Source organism: Corvus kubaryi, unplaced genomic scaffold, assembly GCF_017639235.1.
Source record: "Corvus kubaryi isolate FWS band 111438036 unplaced genomic scaffold, C.kubaryi_AGA036_p1.0 37394, whole genome shotgun sequence".
NCBI classification, from domain to species: Eukaryota; Metazoa; Chordata; class Aves; order Passeriformes; family Corvidae; genus Corvus; species Corvus kubaryi.
The window spans coordinates 5,341,494-5,358,991 of NW_024581133.1; the positions used below are offsets into that span (position 1 = coordinate 5,341,494).

Below are 17,498 nucleotides of genomic sequence, written 5' to 3' on the forward strand. Positions count from 1 at the left end.
ATCCATAAGATCAGGGGTTATTTTGTTTTCTGGCTTGCAGAGAGGCTGTGGTTAAGGCATGGGCTTATGCTCATGCATTCAACTCCATCGTCCTTGGAGCCTTTTTCCTGAGCAGCTGCTGGAGGAGAGAATCCCTGTGTGGGAACAAGGAAAGGTGACATCCCCAAGCAAGACCACAGCAGTAACCAACCCCTCAGCTCTTGCTTTTCCTGGAAGTGCTGGGGAACACCCCATTCCCCCACTGCTGCTCCCCACAAGTCCCTCCTGATCTAAAGGTGGCCCTTTCAGCAGCTCATGGCCCCCAGGACCTGTTGGCATCCAGCCCCCAGCTCACCCATGAGTGCAGGGCTGTGGGGTGCCTGTGGTGGGGTGAGCCACTCTGGGGGTGGCTGCCTGCACAGACGATGGAGGGGGTTTATCCCTGGGGGCTTCTTTGTGTTTTGCCTGCAGCAACCCTTCCCATGCACCCAAAGCATCCGTGGAGCAGGGACTGAGGGGTGCAGGGGTACCCAGGTCAGGCCACCCTACCTGTCCAGCTCGCCCTTTGCAGCCCCCTTTGGGGCCAGCTCCCTGGGGAGGGTGGAGCTGCTGGGAATTGTGCCTTTCCCTCTCATATGCACACAGTCACGATGGTTAGTTAAGTGGCTTGTTTTTCATTAGGAGAAGACTGTTGCTAGGCCACCCTGCTCCCCGGCGTTGGTCGGGAAGGGGTTTTGCAGCCAATCCGGGAGGCTGTGCTGGGGTTTGCACACGCACACATCACGCACACCCCTCCTGCAGCCCAGGTGCTAAGCGGCTGCCAGATGTGCCCGTTCATTTCCACATCACACCTATCCGCTTCTTCCGGCCAAGCCGCTTATTAAGGCTCCTGAGATTTTAATTTAGAGTTGGCTGCGAGTTTTCTGCCTTCTAATTTACCCTCGGGGGGTAGAGGAGAGGCGTGGGTGGGGATGCTGATGGGGCGGGGGTGCAGGGGAGATGGGTCCTCCCTCTGCTGTGACTGATTTGGTCTCTGGTGAAATGGCCGAGTGAAGCCTCTGCTCTCTGACTGCAAACAGGGTGAATCGTCCCTCCGTGTCCCCACAGCGCGGGGACAGACTGCCTCAGGTTAGGGGCTTGCTCCGGGCTGTAACTAGGTACCAGCATTCCTCCACCCCAAGACATTCATGTTGTGATTTCTAGGGATGTCCTGTCCAGCACCAGGTGTTGGTGGGTTCCTTCCAATTCTGTGACGCTGTGATTTGGGGTTTACGTGGCATTTCAACCCTATGTACTGTGATAAGCACAGCCAGCAGCAAAGCAAGCCAGGTGTTTGATCAGGGGACACTGCTCCCGGCTGTTCTCCCCATGAAAACAGCCCCAGCAGCTGGGAAAGGTGCTGGACCATAGTCAGGCACTGGGGATGCAGGGCAGGAGGGTCAGACACGTCCCTGGCACAGGGCTGCTGGTACAGCTGCTGTTCTGCCATGGTGCTATTCCAAGTACCCTGCGGGTGTCCTACACACACCCAGCGGAATCTCTGGGGCATGGACAAGGAAGGGAGCGAGCAGAGCCCAGGATGTGGGCAGGATGGAGCCTTTCACAGCTCCAAAGCTCTCACCATGGCAGGAAAGGAATGGACACCAAAACATGCAGGAAAAGGTGGACAATCCATGCAAGCCTCAGTTTTTGAGTGCCCCCCGTGAAAACCCCCATGTAGAAGGAGGAAAGCTCAATAAGAGCAAGAGAAAGCATTGAATTGCGCCTGCTGCTCAAGGAGAAGCTGTTGCTAGACAGAAGTAAAAGCCGTCGCCATCGGCTCCCATTGGCTCAGCCCCACTCCAATGACAGCCTTATCGGTTACCTGCACTCGCAGCTGGCTGGAAAAAACTCATTTGACAATGTTTTCCCTCTGATAAAAAAGCCCAATGCTGGATTCATGGGTTTGGGTTAATCATTGTTCAGGGGTTGTTTTGTTCAGGGGTTGTTGAGATAGCAGCTGAGTTTTCTGCAGATTCTTCAATTATCACAAAATTTAGTGTAAATGGCGAGCCAGCCCAGCTCTCCTTCTCCCGCCTGAAGATGCTCAGCCTCCTGACACAAGCTCCAGCAGGCTGCTCCTGAGATGAGCCGGAGCGTGTGATGAGCTGGAGTTTGTTCAGCCATGGCAACTCCGAGCTGGCATGGAGGTGAATATTCACAAACACCTGTGAAAATCCCGATTAGCTCTCAGAGGGTGAAAATGGGGCGAATGTTGCCATTTCAATTATTCAGAGCAAACATTGTTGGCAGGGAGCGGGTTGCCGCCACCTCTAATCATCCATGTGGGGTTTGCTCAGCAGCAGCCCTATTTTGGGGGCCTGCAGTGCACAGTGTTGGGGTTTTCTAAGCCCTTCAAATCTGATGCAAATAGGGATTTACCCTCAAATTTGTTTCTCACCTTCCCCGAGAGCTGGAGATCACGGCATAGAAGCAAAGCTTGCAGGGCACGTCAGCATCAAAGAACAGCTGGCCTTTGGCTGCCTGTCTGCCTCCAAATTTGCCTCCAAGGCAGGGAGGGTATTTCAGCAGGAGAGTTAAATCAGTGGATGGCCAATATTTCGGAAACGCTTTTTTTTCTTTAATTATGCCTTAGGCTAATGGCAAGGCAGGCTGAGTCACAGCCTGATAAAGCCTTCTCCAGGTTCATCCCAACACACCCGTCTCACATCGACCATCACAGGGCTTAGCAAAAGGAAGTGAGTGAGACAGGGGAGCTGGAGGGGCAACAGGTTGGGGCTCAGGTGGACAATTAATTTGGGAGCCATGGGGTGCCCCATACACCCCAAGGGGATGTGGTAGCATGGGCCAGGTTATATGGTCGTGAGCAAAGCTCTGCTGTGTCCTTCCTCCAGGTCTGCTTTCCCAGGAGCAAAGACAGCACTGCTGCATCACCTTTGGAATGCCACCATCTACTGACAGTGGGATGTAGAGCTTTCACCTTTCCTACAGCTTCACTTCCCTCCTGCCACCCTGCAGGAGGTAGAGATGGCAGAGAGGAGGAAACAGACCTGCACCAGCTGTGCTCCTCCTGCACCCCTCCGAGTGCCCCGAGGGGTTCAGTGCCCACCATGCCGCGCCAGGCCCTGCTGACACTGCACAGCTCAGCCGAGCTGCACCCTGAGGCTGGTACAGAGGGTGGTGCTGGCCCTGTTTTACAGCTTGCTGTGTCAGGAACACACCTGGGACAGACTGGAACAAGCAGGATTTAAAGGCCTACCATGGGGCCACGTTTCCTTTCCTTTCCTGTCCAGACCATGAGCCTACGGCAGAGCCCAGGTTATTGTATCTGTTGAAGGATGGTTTTGTTTGGGCCACTGTGAGGACAAAGATTTTTAGATGTGCCTGACACCTTTCAAAGCATTTCTGAGCTGTTCCTGGCTTCCTCTGCCAGGCAGGGAGGAGTTAAGATGGGAAGTGCAAGATGTGTCTGGTAATGGCACTGATGTGTGCGTCAGGTGTGTCTACGTCACACGGCTGCCTTGGCCGCTTCCCAAGGCTGGGGCTGAGCTCTCCTTACCATCCACCAGCTGCTGGGAAAAGCCTGGGACAGTCTGGCCTGGCTGATGGGGTCACAGATTCCATTCCAGTGCTGGCTGTTGTACCCCACCGTGCTGCACGGGGCTCCCCAAAGCCCCCAGGGTGCTGGCAGCCCTCCAGCCCCATCTCATCTCACAGCCCAGGCAGTGGGACTGTGCTAAAGGGCTGCCCCCAAGAGCTGCCCTTGAGGCACATGGCAAAAAAAAAAAAAATTTCTATAACCAGGGCAGGTCAGTTCCCTGGGGAAACAGGCAACTCCCTGTGTCCAGCCCCAAACCCCTCTCTGGTGCTCACACCCCCATCTGGGGCACATCTCTGCAGCCACAGGTCACCTACATGTCACCTGCAGGCAGAGTCGCTGCAGATGAGCAGCACCCTATCCCCACACCATGACTGCAGCCCATGCCACAGCTCACCAACATGCCCACAGCGATCCTGCTCCCAGACCCTGGGCTCTGGCTGAGCCCATCCCCTGCTCCTCTTGCCTTCACAGGGGTGTCCCCAGAGCAGAGGTGACAAGCCTGTACCCCAAGGAACTCCTTACTCCAACCACTCAAAGCACCTTTTCCAGTTGCAGGTGGGTTTTAAGCCCTAGAACATGGCATGGTGCTTGGGCAGCTCTTTGCCAACCTCATCCCTGCCCTCTCACTCCTGGAGAACTGCCAGATCAAATCATGCAGAATATACACAAGGGTTTTAGCCAGAACAGTATTTAATTCAGATTTGGACAATTATGTGAATCATTTATTTGAAATGAAGTGCGTTCTATGCTCTTGTCCAGGCTGGACACTGATTAGACCCAGACTTTCCTCTTGAACTTCATTGTGCAGTTGGATCCCTATAAATCTATGGGGCCTGGATGGGTCTAATCCCATCCTTGGATGGGATTCATCCAAGAATCTTTAAAGAGCTGCTGATGTCATTGCAAAGCTGCTCAACTATTTTTGAGCAGTCTTGGGAATCCAGAGGTCCCAGCTGACTGAAAGCTGGCAAATGTTGCCCTGATTTTGAAGAAGGGCAAGAAGGACCCTGGAAACTTCAGCCTGTCAGTCTCACTTCACTGACAGGTAAAATCATGGAAAATATTTTTCTGGGAGCTGTTGAGAAACACCTGCAGGACAATGCAGTCATGGGTCATAGCCAGCATGGCTTCATGAGGGCAAAATCCTGCTCATTGAACCTGATTTCCTTCTGCAACAGGGTACCCACCTAGCTCATCAAGGGACATCAGGTGATGCAATCTTTTTGGACTTTTAAATGAAGCTTTTGATACCATCTCTCACAGTATCCTTCTGGACAAGCTGTTCAGCGCCCAGCTGGAGCTGAGTACTGGAACAGGCTCCCAAGGGAAGTGATCACAGCACCAAGCCTGTCGGAGCACAAGGTGTGTTTGGACAAAGCTCTCAGGCACATGGTGGGATCCTCTGCGTGTCCTGCGCAGGGCCAGGTGTTGGACTCAATGATCCTGATGGATCCCTTCCAACTCAGCATATTCTGTGATTCTATGAAAGAAAGTAGGGAGCAAACTGGTTGTTTACTGTTCCCAGATGGTTTGCAGCCTTTGAGCATCAGGGAAACACCTCAGTCCCTCCACAGGAAAGCTTGCCCCTTGCTGTCTGGGAGGAGGACAACCCCACAGAAGGCATGGAGGGTGTTGGTAGCCCCCATTACATGCCCATGGGGGCTCCTCCAGGCTGACACTGGACGCTGCTCATCCCCAAGTGGCAGATGAACACGGCACAGTCACAGCCCTGATTTCTGCGCAACAGCTCGAGGCTGCAGACAGCATTTTTGGGAGATTGCTGGTGTCCAGGTATCACCATGTCTCCATCCCTGAGCAGGGCTGGGTACTGGGCACAAGCCCCAGGGAAGGAGGTCAGCAGTCACCTCCACCTTTAACAGCTGAAGGCACCAGGATGGCCCAAAACACGTGGAGGAGACGCTGTCCCCCATCACAGGCCGCTTGCCATCAGGTCTGTGGGCCAGTACTGGTCATCCAGGTACTGGCTGCTGTCTGCAGTGGGGTCTGTGACAGGGCTGGGGGGCCGAGGGGGCAGGCTGTGGGCCAGCTCCTTCTCCCACTGCACCTCCACCAGTCTGTACAGCTCCATGGCTGTCTGAGCGTCCTCCACTGATGAGTGTCCTTTGCAGCCAACCTGAGAAAAGGGGGAAAAGCCTCGTTAGATAAAAGGGGCAGCAAAAATCCCACAGGTCTGCTTGCTTGGAAGGACACAAGTGCTGTGGGTTTTGGAGACACAAAGGTTTGATGTAGCCAAGGCCATACAGGTATCTCTTCAACACCTTTTGGAGGGCACAGATCCTGTCCCTGTGATTTTACTGAGATGCTTAATGGTCAGCTTGGGAGGTCCTGGGCTCTTCCAGCTTATTTATAGCCAGGAGCACTGGATGAACAAGGTTCATCTCCACCTCACAGAGAACACACATGGAGGTGGGAAGACCAGGCTGACCACAGAGGTTCATAGCTAACCCAGGGTTGTTTCCCATCTCAAGGTTCCTGCTGCTTACCTGGATCTTTTTATGGAGCAGGTGCCTGGCCAAGTTCTTGAGGGAGACATTGGCTCTGACGGGCAGCCCTGCCCTCTTCTTCAGCGCAGGGATCTGGCTGGTGTCTCGAGTCCTGTCTTTCGGGTGGAAGTACTTCAGGGCTTGGAAGTCATTGTGGATGGCGTGTCCTACCACAATCTTGTCTTTCAAGATCTTCAGGATCTGAAAGAGTCAGAGAGCGTTAGACAGACACCGCAGCGGAAGAAACACCAATTAAGCATAAAATAAGCCATTCTGTATTAAATTCAGCTCCTTGACTTCTCGTTTTTACGTTCCCAGAAAGAATAACAAGCAAGCAAATCAACCCACTGCACAGCTTCAGAAGCTCCCTGTCCTGTTTTGTGTCTGCCTCAGAGCAGCCCAGCAAAGGCCACAAATAATCCCAATTTGTGTCTGACAGAAAACACAAAGGCTTTCTGGAATTTTTTTTTAATCTCTTTTTATTTCCTCACCTCTGCCTGGGCAGCCTTGAAGGGAATTGCATTCTTCATGTGCTGCTTGGTGATGCCGCTCCAGCGCGTCCGGTAGTCCACGATGGGGAGCTCGGGCTGGACATATTTGTCATAGATGACATCCCCCTCGTAGTTCACCACGGAACAACGTGCCAGCTCACTCAGCCTGCCCTGAGGACCCGTGCCCACCATCTCACAGTCGATGGCCACATACTTGCCCGGGCGCAGGACTAGGGCGGACGTCCGCACCCTCTTGGAGCTGCCATTCCCCTGCGACAGCAGCACGGAGTGGTGCCTGGCTATGCTGTCCGGAGAGGCAGATGGAGACAGAGATGCAGACACGATCCGTTTGGGCTTGGGGACTTTGTCACAGCGCGGTGCCGTGGTGCCATTTGCCTTGGTGAGTGCCTCCAGCCCCGCCTCGGGGCTCTGACTGCCCAGGCGCCCACGGGGGCTCAGCAGCCCCTTCTGCTCCAGCAGCGCCCGGCGCTCCATGAACCGCTGGTGCTTACGGCTCTTCTTCTTGCTGCGACCCTGCGGCGAGCTGGGACCCTTCGGGGCCTGAGCGCAGCCCCCCGCGGTGGGGCCATGGCTGCCCTGCAGGGTGGGCGCGGAGACCTTCGGGGCGGGCAGCAGCGGGGTCATCTGCCCTTTGCCTGGTGGCATTCCTGCTGGAGCGTGCACAGGGGGGCATGAGCGCCATGCGGACCCCATGCTCCCCTGTCAAAAAAGGTCGCACGTACCCCACGGCAACGCCCCCCACGCGGGCTGACACAGGCACGGCAAGGGGAGGAGGGGAGGGGACACGGACACGCTGTCACACCCCATCCCCACACCTTTGCACCCTCATTGCCCGGTCCCACACCGCCCCATTCCCGGTCCCAGGGCCTTGACCACCCCCTCACCGATCCGCAGGCCCCTGCCCACCCCACTACCCCCTGTGTCCCCCCCATTACGTACCCCCTAGGGCCCTGTCTGCCCATTACCGGGGCCCTCTCTAGCTCACTCCAGGCCCCAGCCCCTTGCCCGCCCCGTTACCCATCCCCAGGCCCCTGCCGGCCCCTGTGGCCACCCCCTGCGGCCACCCCCGGCCCGCGGTGGCCCCGCTGTCCCCGCTGCTGACCGCTCCCGGCGCGGCTCACACGTGTCCGGCCCGGAAGCGGCCGCGCGCACATGCCCGGGCAAGTCCCACCGTGACCACGCCCCCTGCTTCCTCATTGGCTGCCATTGACGGTAATTTGCATATGGGCGGGGCTTCGTCCGCCCCCGAGGGCGGGGTGTTGGGGGTTTTTATGGGAATTCCGGAGCTCCGCATCTGGAGCTTCCAGCCCAGACTGGGCGATGCTCAGGGCTTCCAGCCCGTCCCACCTCTGCCCCTGGTGGAAAGGGATCCTCCGTGGTGGTGGGTTTGGGGTGGGATGCACGCTGTGGTGCCCAGCTCCACGCCCTGCAGCGCAGCCTGGCATTGGTGTGCTGCAGTTTTCCTGTGTGTTTGCTGACCCTGTGAGCATCCCTTTGTCCTGCAGGTGGGGTGGGCTGAAGCACGGCAGCTTGGGGTTTGCATTCTCCAGGCTCTCCCAGGGTGCTCCCCAGGGTTGTGGGGGGCAGCTCTGGCTGGGGCATGGTTGAAGGGGGGGTTTCAGACCGGCCTCTCGTTGCTTCACTCTTAAGGCTCACAAAAGCAATGTCCGAGGTGGTCAGAAGAGGAGAAGAGCCTCAGGCAGCCCCAGCCAGCAGCTTGTCCCTATGCATTCAGCATCGCTGCAGAGGCCGTGTGCCCTAGGGCAGACTGTGACTTGTTGTGGTGGGATGAGCCATACAACAACAAAATCACTAGTCTTCCACAGGGAACCAGGCACCATGTCCATCCTCATCCCTCTGGGCCTTGCTGGGAGCATTCCCTCTCCCTGCTACCGATGGGGCTCACAGGGATGCAGGACAAGTGCTTTCCACCACTCATTAGCTTCTCTATCCTGGTCAGAAAGCAAGGGTTTAGATTACCCTGTGATTTATCTTTTCATATTTCTGTTCTGTTTTTCTTTTGGTCAGTATGCCTCTTCCTTAAATCAGTTGCTCTGTGTTCTGCATCTATTGCTTCCATCCCTGCTGTTCAGCTAATTAATCTCCCTTTAATGAGAGTCATTCAAGTGTCTCACAATATCTTGCTAGGGAGTCCTGTCAGGTCTCTATGTAGAAATTTATACTCTTTTCTGGTATTTTTGGTAAAACTGTGCATTACAGCTCTCAGGGATGGTTCATTTGGTATTCCTGGGCCTCTTCACTCTGTTTTTCTCCCCCTAAATGAGGTGTGAGCTGACCATCACCACACAAGTGGGAGCAAACTTGAGCCTTGCTGTGAGGGAGGCGGGCTTACATTTCTGCTCCAGCTCTGGGTGGATAAGAAGGTGGTGTCACTGGCTGCTCTTCTCCCTCACACCCTGCATTATGATGAGAGATTCAAGTGCCTGGATGAGAGCTTCTCCCTGGACACATTGCTGTTCCACTCATGGGGCTGATCACTCTTGGCTTGTCCACAACAAACCCATCCATCTTCCTTCCTTTCTTCCCAGGATGTAGTTTGCATTCTCTTTTAGAGTGCAAGGTTTTAGCTGTACCCTCACGATTACAAAGAAACCTTGACAGAAGAAATTATGACATGTGGGGAGGAAGGAAAAAGCTTTTTCTGGCTTTTCAAAGTGACCAGGCTTGGGAAACCAGATAGTCCAGGGTGCAAGGGAACAGTGCTATCATTTTTTTCCCCTACCCCATGTGCAAAGTTGGCGGTGAAAAAAAGTCAAAATATCCTTGAAAGATAAGTCAAAGTAACTTTGAAAGTGTGCTGTGATCCCACTGACCCCTGTGTCCTCAGTAGATGGTTCTCCCTTTGGTAAAAGCCTTGTGTTGAACATGGATTCTACTCACCTCCCCAAGGTGCTGGGGATGGAGGGTTGGGCACCAGATGGTAGAAATCCTGTTTCAGATGTGGCAGATGAGCTGAGATGAAGGCAGAGCGTGCCAGAGCCCAGGAGAGGTTTCTGCGGTGTTTGCACAATTCGAAATAATAACGAAATCTGTAAAACTCTGGAAAGAGCACGACTAGAATAACAGGCTAAATTTGTCAGATGAATAATTTACTAGAAGTGATTGGCCGTGCTCCAAGTGAGATGAGCACCAGCCTGGTTTCAGGCTGAGCAGCCTGGGTGTCTCTGTCCTCAGCTGGGAGCTGGTCCCTCTCCTGCCACCTGGTCATTGCTCTGCCATAAAAGCTGCTCTCTAGACAAGGTGCCTTTCCCCAGGTCATCACTGCCCGAGGCTGCAGGGATTCCTGCAGAGCTCCTGGTGCCCTCCGGAAGGTGTCTGCTGTTTATTTTCAAGGCGCTGCTTTGCAGAGCAGAGGCGGTGGAAGTGGGTGTCTGTCACTGGCTCCAGGCTTGTGGACTCACCCATCCTCTGCCTCTCTCCCTTCTCCAACCACTTCTCTGTCCTCGGCCATGGTGCCGAGCGGATGGAAGAACAGGCACATCTTGACATTTGGGATGGGAAGGGAGATGAAGTCCCAGTGCTGAGAGGAGATGGTGACTGCAGCCTCAGCAACCAATTAACGTGATCATGTTTATGGATGCGGATCAGTAATTCCAGGTAAACTCCCCAAGAGCAGTGCTGCAGGCGAACAAAGCCTCCTGCCCACCCGGGAGCCTGCCAGTGGGCCCTACCAGTGCCAGCACATTCCTGCTGTGACTCTAAACTGCTTCATTTCCTCGTGCCAGCCTGGACACGCATAATTTTGTCTCATGTTACCTCGATGCCAGAGCTCCTCTTTGCAGTGTTGGTTGCACCATGTCCTCCTGGACCTCTCTGTTCCCTCCCTGCCAAGGAGGATGATTGGTGGGAATGGGATAGGTTAACTCACAGAAGGCAGCAAGGACCCCGCTTTGCCTCCAGGGGTGATGAGGGATCGCTTAATCATCCTGGGCTCTGCAGGCTGCCTGGTGCCTGCTCATCACCCAGCTGTGGTTGGGGAGCCTCACCAGGGCTCCCTGGGCTGCTCCCGTCACTCTGAGCAGGCTTGTGGCAGGGCTGGTTTGCACCCATCAGCATCCAGGAGATCAAACAGAAGCTGGGAAGCTACAGAAATAGGTTGGGGCAGTTGACCAATTGCTGAACCTGATTTCCTTTACAGAAAGAAAGTCTCATCACGATGGAGCACCTGGAAACACCAGCACCATCCTTTGGTGCAAGGGACCAGCTGGGGCAGCCGGTGCCACCTGGCTGAGATGTCACCAGCCAGCAGCCTGAGGCCACCAGCACGAGGATGTCAGACCAGACAGGCACCATGTCACTCCCTGGCCTTTGCTGCGATGCATCTCGGAGCGCTGCAGCCCTCTTGGTCCATAGCAGAGGCCCAGCACAGGGATTCCTGCGGGACCCCTCTGCTGCCATACTGAGATCCCCATCCTGAGCAAAACCTCCAGGAGACTGTATCCCTGCTGGCTAAGGATGGGGATGGACTGTGTGTGAGAGCACCTGCTCAGCCTTGAAGGCTACTCAGTGCTGGGAAGTTGTGCTTGGAAGGCAGAAAACCTTTTCCTTTCCCTTGGAGCATCAAGAGCCTCCCTATTCCTCTGACATCTCCTCCAACACTCCGTAGGAATTGCCTGTATCCCTCCAGCATGGACAGATCTCCTCTTTCAGCCATGTCCTGGAGGGTGTCAGTGCTGCGGGGATGCTGCCGGGGATAAGGAGGGATGGATGCTCCCAGAGCAGGAGGTGAGGGAGGATGATGCTGCCATCCATCTCCCCCCTCGCTCCCCATTTTCTGGCTTGCCCCCAGGAGAGCAGTGAGCAATTACGGTCCACGCGGAAGCTTCATTATTGCCCTGTCGTGGCCTCGTTTGATGAGATGTTTTATTGCCAAACTTATTAAAAGTGAAACGTGCGGTTTCTGCGCAGCAATTTCCTGTCTGCAGTGATAAGCTGGGCTCTGCCTGCTGTGTAATAAACAGTTATTTTTATGTACGGCTCTGGCTGGGGTGACAAGGAAGGGAGAGGGCCTGGCTCGTGTTAATTGCGATGGTTAATGGGATCTATACTGGGAGCTATGTGTGAGGAGGTGCGTGCCCTTCCCCTGCCACATTCTGTGACGGGTGGCCTCCGGTGGTTTTGTGCTCTGGGTGTTGGCAGTGGGGACTGTGCAGGGTCTCCTCCCCACAGTGCATGGGAACAAGAAGGATTAGTCTGAAAGCTCCTCACCTGCCTCCTCTCAGCCCTCTGTCGCAGCCTGAACAAATGAGGGACCTGCTGCGCACCCCCCTGGCGTGAGACCCCATCCCCTGCAAGGGCTGCCCCTGAACTCCATTGATTCCACCCCTGCAGGAGGCCGGAGGGAGCTCCAAAACCTGGGAGCTTGGCTTCATTTTCCCCAGATCCTCCCTCTGCCCGAGAACCTCTCTGTCTGCAGTGGCATTTGCAGGTGATGCTGGTGGCCAAAGGCTGGAGCATCCACCACAGCACCTCCCACCGTCCCCCCTTGGATGCCCGCAGCAGACTGGTGCTGGAGAGGAGACAGTAAATTCAGGAGCAGTAAATTCGACAGGCACACTAATGTCACAGAAAACCTGTGCCACAGCTGAGCTTGGAGCAGCAAAACTCTGATAAATAATCAGCAAAGCTGATAAATATCGTTTCATTTTGTCAGAAACAAAGTGTCCTTGTTAGGTGTGTGGTCTGTATTTTGGTTTAATTACATCTTTCAAATACGTTTTGAAAAGAAGCAGGTTTTAAAAATGCGAGACGTCAAAACTGCATTTACAAAAATCCTGATTGCCTTTTTTTTTTTTTATTTTCCAGACCTGGCCAAAGCTATTAGTTCGACTCAAGCTGAAAGTGCATAACTTTCCCCAATAAACAATTTGTCAGAAAAATTCCTCCTGGCTCTGGGAGATCTGTTTGTTATTTGTCAGCAGTCAAAACCCTGTTGGGTATTTCCCATCTGACTTCTTTTCTTAACAGCATCTTTATTGGTCTGGGAATTAACAGTGGAAGATGCGATACTTGCTATTCATTGCAGTCATCCCAAATGCCACTCATCTCATCAGGCCATGGCTCCACAAAGCAAAAGCCTCTCTCCTTTCTCCAATGCACCATTTTTGGGTAACCATAGGGCATTTTATCCCAAATTTCCTCCTTTCATCCTCCTGATCCTGCAGCGTGCAATGGTATCCCCAGGTTTGGGGTCACATCCCTATCTCCTGTATCCATCCCCATTCCTGCTGCCCATCTCGGCCTCTTGCTGGGCAAACTCCCTCCATTGCCAGCTCGGGCCCTCATTAATTTGTATTGCAGCGTGTGTCGCGGGCTGACGTGTAATTAGAGCTCCTGAAGCCTGTCTCATGCTGTAATTGCCATGACAGGGGCCACAGCATATCCGCTTGTTAATTAGTAAACCACAATATCCCGGGGGCTCATTGAGAGCTGCCTTAATTGTATTTCAGCTGAAACAGAGGGATAATTACCCTTTGCTAGCACTGCCACTTTTAAATTCTTAAAAAAAAAAAAAAATAAAGAAAAGAAAGGAAAACCCAAATTGAGCTCGTCTGCCACTTCTCCCCTTGGCTGCCCAGGGACCTGGTTTTGTCCCCAGGCTCAAGGGGAAGGGCTGTGGAGCTCAGCAGTGTGGGAACAGGATGCCAAGAGATTTGCACGGGGACACACTCAAACTGGTGGTGACTGAGCTGCCCCTGCTCCGAGGGCACTTCTGTGTCCCTGCACGTGGGACCCCGCTGGGAACCCCGTTTGTGGCTGCAGGCTGGCTTGCTGGGCATACTGTTTGATGGGAATCCCATCTTGGACAGCAAGCAACCCCCTGGCATCACCACCAGGCACATCCAGTGGCTTGGAGGAACAGTCTGTGTCCAGGGAGGAGCGAGCCAAGGTCTCCCTCCAGACTTCCCATCAGACAGAGAGAGCTGCAGTCCCCTCGAAATGGGAGTGGGAGCTGCTGCAGGCCACAGGGAGGAGGCTGTGGATCTTGCAGGACTCAGTGTAACCGTGTGTTGCTGCCAAGGGTGTGTTTGTGTTCCACATGCCCAGCACTGTTAGAGTACCAGCACTAAGAGAGACCTCAGAGGGCTCGGTGCTGGAAGTCTCTGCTCCTACAAACCCTGTGGCAGTGTGGGATCAGCCTGCTTGGCTTTAATGGACCCCAGCGGTGAATCATCTCCCTTCTCGATTCCTTTCTTGTCAAACTTCACCTCACCGGGCAACTGTGGGTCTTCTGGGACCTGGTTAAAGCTTTTTGCTCCACAGGAAGGATGTCTCTGCAGGGTAGGTGTGTGTCTGTGTCTCTTGTAGTGGCCACGGGGGGACCATGGAGCTTTGGTGGGAGATGGAGGAGCTGAGGTGCAGCATCACCCTTCTGTGGCCACCAGAGCCCCTCTGCAGAGGAGCTGCTGCCTGGTCAAAGATCTTTGGGGAAGGTTAACCTGGGAAGAGAACCTGACATGTGGCATCCATCCCTGTTCCTGTGCTTCTTCCTGAACCAACACAAAGAGATCAGCCAACACCAGCCCTGCTGATGTTTCCTGCTGTTCAAAAAATCGTATAATGGACAACTAGCCTTTGGGACCTGGTTTGTGAATTGGCTTAAATAACAGTCCTGGCTCTCTCCTGGGAAGCTACACGGAGGTCAGCCTTGAAGAAAAGATCAGTATGGCGGCTCCAAGCATTAGTAAAAAGACATAACCGAGGCAAAGAGCCTTGAACATAATTACAGCCTAAGAGCTGTGATGGGAACTCAACGGCCTGAAGCCATATCCTGGACTTGAGTGCAATCAACAGATTGACACTGCTGGGTCCTGAAGGCTGGTTTTTGGAAGTCGTGCACCAGGGTTGAATGCCAGAGCAGGCAGCGAAGCAGCGCAGGTGCCCGTTCCAAAGACCGCAGCTAGAAAAGGGTCTCAAATGCCATGGAAGAACCAGATGGAGGCAACCACTGGAACACTCTGTGCGTAATTGAGGGCACCTTCAAGGGTGAGCACGGGGTGGCTGCCCACCTCCAGGATGCTCTCCACTGCTGCCATGCAAGTCACTGTCATTAGAGCCAGGGATGGAGTTTATAGTTGAGTAAGCACAACAACTTTGCACAAATTAAACAACATACTTAGGGTTAATTAGATTTCTTACCGCTGCCTCCATTAACCTAGCCCTGTCATCTGCTGTCAGAGCCCCTTCAAAATTCATATTCAAGGCCTTATCAGTGGGAGATGTGGATGGCTAAGTCTCTCATTGGGCAACCTTACCAGTGTGGACATGGGTGGCACATGCCACCTTCTCTTCTTGGAAACCCCTTGGTAGAACAGCTGGGACCAAGTGGAGAGGTAGTTGTCCTCCAGGAGTGCAGAGACTGGGCTGGATATCCCAGCTGGCATTTCCCACCTGCTTCTCAGATGATCTTTAAGAAAAATAGGTGCTTTTTCAGCAGTCTGTCCCTCATTATCCACAAGGTGCCGTGTGAATGCAAATAAACAAATGAGATCCCTTCAACAACATCTGAGAATGTGGCTTCATATTTTTAAGCCAGTTTCCTTAGACCGTGTCAGGGCCTGTTTTGTGTTTGCCAGACAATTATGTGGCTAATGAGGACAGCCACGGTTACATCAGGCGGGATTAGGAGGAATAAGGCATCAAATGTTGCAGTGCTTAAGGCAAGCGCTAACTAATGGGGGCTTGGAGGGCACGTCCCATGGGCAGGTGGTTCCTCACAGGAATTCTGGTTCTGTTTGGAAGGAGATGGAGCAGGCAGTGGGCAGCAGGCAGCGGGCAGGCCGGCCAGAAGGTGAGGAAGGCTTCTGGTCCCTGCATGGTGGCTGTGCCCATGGGAAATGAGGAAGTTGGAATATTTAGGGATGTAGCATCATGCACCTGACCCTGAGTTTGTCCCATGAAGGCAGAGACAGACATGAGTGTTCTGATGGAAAAGGAGGCACCAGCCAAGACCACCCCATAAACACAGCAAAAGGGGATCAAAAGCAACAGGGAAGCTGAACCTCACCACTGAGATCACTGAAAAATTGGTATTTTAGCTGAAACCTTCCCATCCTGACTCTCTGACAATCAGCATGGGCTCTGTGCAGTGGTTCTGCAGGGCCCCTGAAGAGGGTGAAGAAGGAAAGCAGGGATGATGCCTGGTGCTGCAGTTAGACCCCACTCTGAGTGACGTGGGGACACGTGCACAGCCAGCAGTGCCTTTCAGATGCCTCCTCCCAGCCACCTCTCTGCCAGGTCTGCCACCAGTCTCCCATCAATCAGTGAACCAGGTTCTCCCTTGCATGCTGGGTGGCTGTGCCACTGCTCCCAGCAGGCGCCTTTGGTCATGTTCAGTGAATTCCTACAACTGCAGCACCCTGGGAGAGCAGCCATGCTGTCCAGCAATGCAGCAATGCTGCCCAGAGGGGCTTTGTTTATTCTCCTTTGGACCCTCCTCCTCCTGAACTCTCATCCCACATTTCAGCTGTGTATTCTACAAAAACCTCTCAGCTAAAGTGAACAAGGACAGCTTCATCTGCAGGTGGATGGATGCACAGCCACGGCTGTGGCAGAGGTGCCTCCACACATCCACCTGAAGACCTGAGCAGGAGACTGTCCAGACCCAACAGCCTCAAGATGTCAACCACCCTTAAACCACATTTCTGTGCCAACCCTCTGATGCACCCTCCGGTTGGATCCCATCACAGCAAGGCACAGACCTGAGCACCTCATCCTCACGTTCACCTCCCTTCCTTGTCAGTGCCAACAGGGAGCTTAATCTCAGAGTCCAGGGGTTCACCAAGTCACCCTGAAGTCCAGGGGCCAAGGAGGAGCACACACAGCTCATGGAGACACCCTAAACCCTCTTGCTGACTCTGCTCCATGCCCAGTCCCAGAGTCTAAGCCCAGTCCCAAGCTGTTACCACAAACTGCAGGCCTCAGCACCCCAAGGACCCCTTCCCTGTCTGTGCCGTGGCCACCCCACCTGTGCTTGCCACCTGCCTTCCTGGAAGAAGGTGGCACATGTGCCAAAGAGCTTCCCTTGAGCACAGCCACTGGATTGCTCTCCGGATGACTAATTTGCACCCTAATTGGTGTGGAAACGAATGCCAGAAAGCGCTGGAATACTGAGAAGTGAAGCTCTCCATCTTGGTTTCCTTCAGGGAAATGGTCTTAATTAAGTGTCTTGCAAACAGAGATAATTTCTAGCTACGTGTTGAAACAGGAGCTGGGGTGGAGGGTGCGGCTGAGACCGGCATCTTCTCCTGGCTGGGTCTGCTTGGCCATTGCAAAGCTGATTCCTCAGATGTCTGCGTCTCCAGGGCTTAGCCAGCCCTGCCTGGACCTGCAGGACATCCCCATGGCTTTTGCACCTCCACTAGTGTTCCTTAGCTCCAAGAGTACCTTCCCATTTTACCAGCCCAGTCTGTACTGACTCCAGTGGTGTTGACACCATCCCTATGATTTCCACCACTATTTACATTATGGTTGTTCAAGCTTCATGTCACTCATTAATCAACCTTGAGGCTCTTCCTGTATGAATTTGCCCTGGACAAGCAATTGCATCCCTGCTCCCCATGATGTGTGGCCCAGCCATCCCACACATCTGGCAGCCCTTCAAGCCCTGCCAAGGGCAATATGCCAGGAGGGGTTGCACATGCCAAACAAACTGGAGTGGCCTGGAGTTGCTTGGCTGGGGGACACTGGAGCCCATGGCAATGTGCCAGAACCATGGGAGACACCCAGCAAGCCCTGGCACAGGTTGGAAGGGGACTCTGGGGATGCAGGCTGCCATGGAGAGCTGCTGGACCTGGCACTGCTGCCTTCAGAGCAGGGCTGGCATTGAGATGCCCCAGCCCCTTCCCCTTCCCCATGGCCTCGCTGTGCACAGCTGTTCCC

The 17,498-nt window shown here is 54.1% G+C and overlaps 1 protein-coding gene across 3 annotated transcripts; it reads right to left on the minus strand.

Annotated features, from left to right (window-relative positions):
* Positions 1-4,252: 4,252 nt before the first annotated feature.
* On the minus strand, positions 4,253-7,798 carry LOC121669907 (apoptosis-enhancing nuclease-like). 3 transcript variants are annotated; one of them, XM_042039499.1, is made up of 4 exons: positions 7,699-7,798; positions 6,576-7,243; positions 6,085-6,285; positions 4,253-5,714 (listed from the first exon to the last, which is right to left on the minus strand). In XM_042039499.1, exons 1-4 carry the CDS (start codon positions 7,748-7,750, stop codon positions 5,511-5,513), a joined length of 1,125 nt encoding a protein of 374 aa, XP_041895433.1. In that variant the 5' UTR covers positions 7,751-7,798; the 3' UTR covers positions 4,253-5,510. The 3 variants fall into 3 exon arrangements, with proteins under 3 accessions (XP_041895433.1, XP_041895432.1, XP_041895434.1); XM_042039498.1 differs by having other exon boundaries at positions 6,576-7,246; positions 7,699-7,765; XM_042039500.1 differs by lacking the exon at positions 7,699-7,798 and adding an exon at positions 7,536-7,616.
* Between the last annotated feature and the right edge of the window lie 9,700 nt (positions 7,799-17,498).

What these genes read in the sequence shown, in the direction of transcription:
- LOC121669907 (XM_042039498.1), bottom strand. Translation starts at nt 7,750, where the DNA reads ATGTGCGCGCGGCCGCTTCCGGGCCGGACACGTGTGAGCCGCGCCGGG. An exon ending in TGTGAGCCGCGCCGGGAGCG is followed by an intron (nt 7,247 to 7,698) that starts GTCAGCAGCGGG and finishes TGCACGCTCCAG; the next exon opens with CAGGAATGCCACCAGGCAAA. An exon ending in TCAAGGCTGCCCAGGCAGAG is followed by an intron (nt 6,286 to 6,575) that starts GTGAGGAAATAA and finishes TGACTCTTTCAG; the next exon opens with ATCCTGAAGATCTTGAAAGA.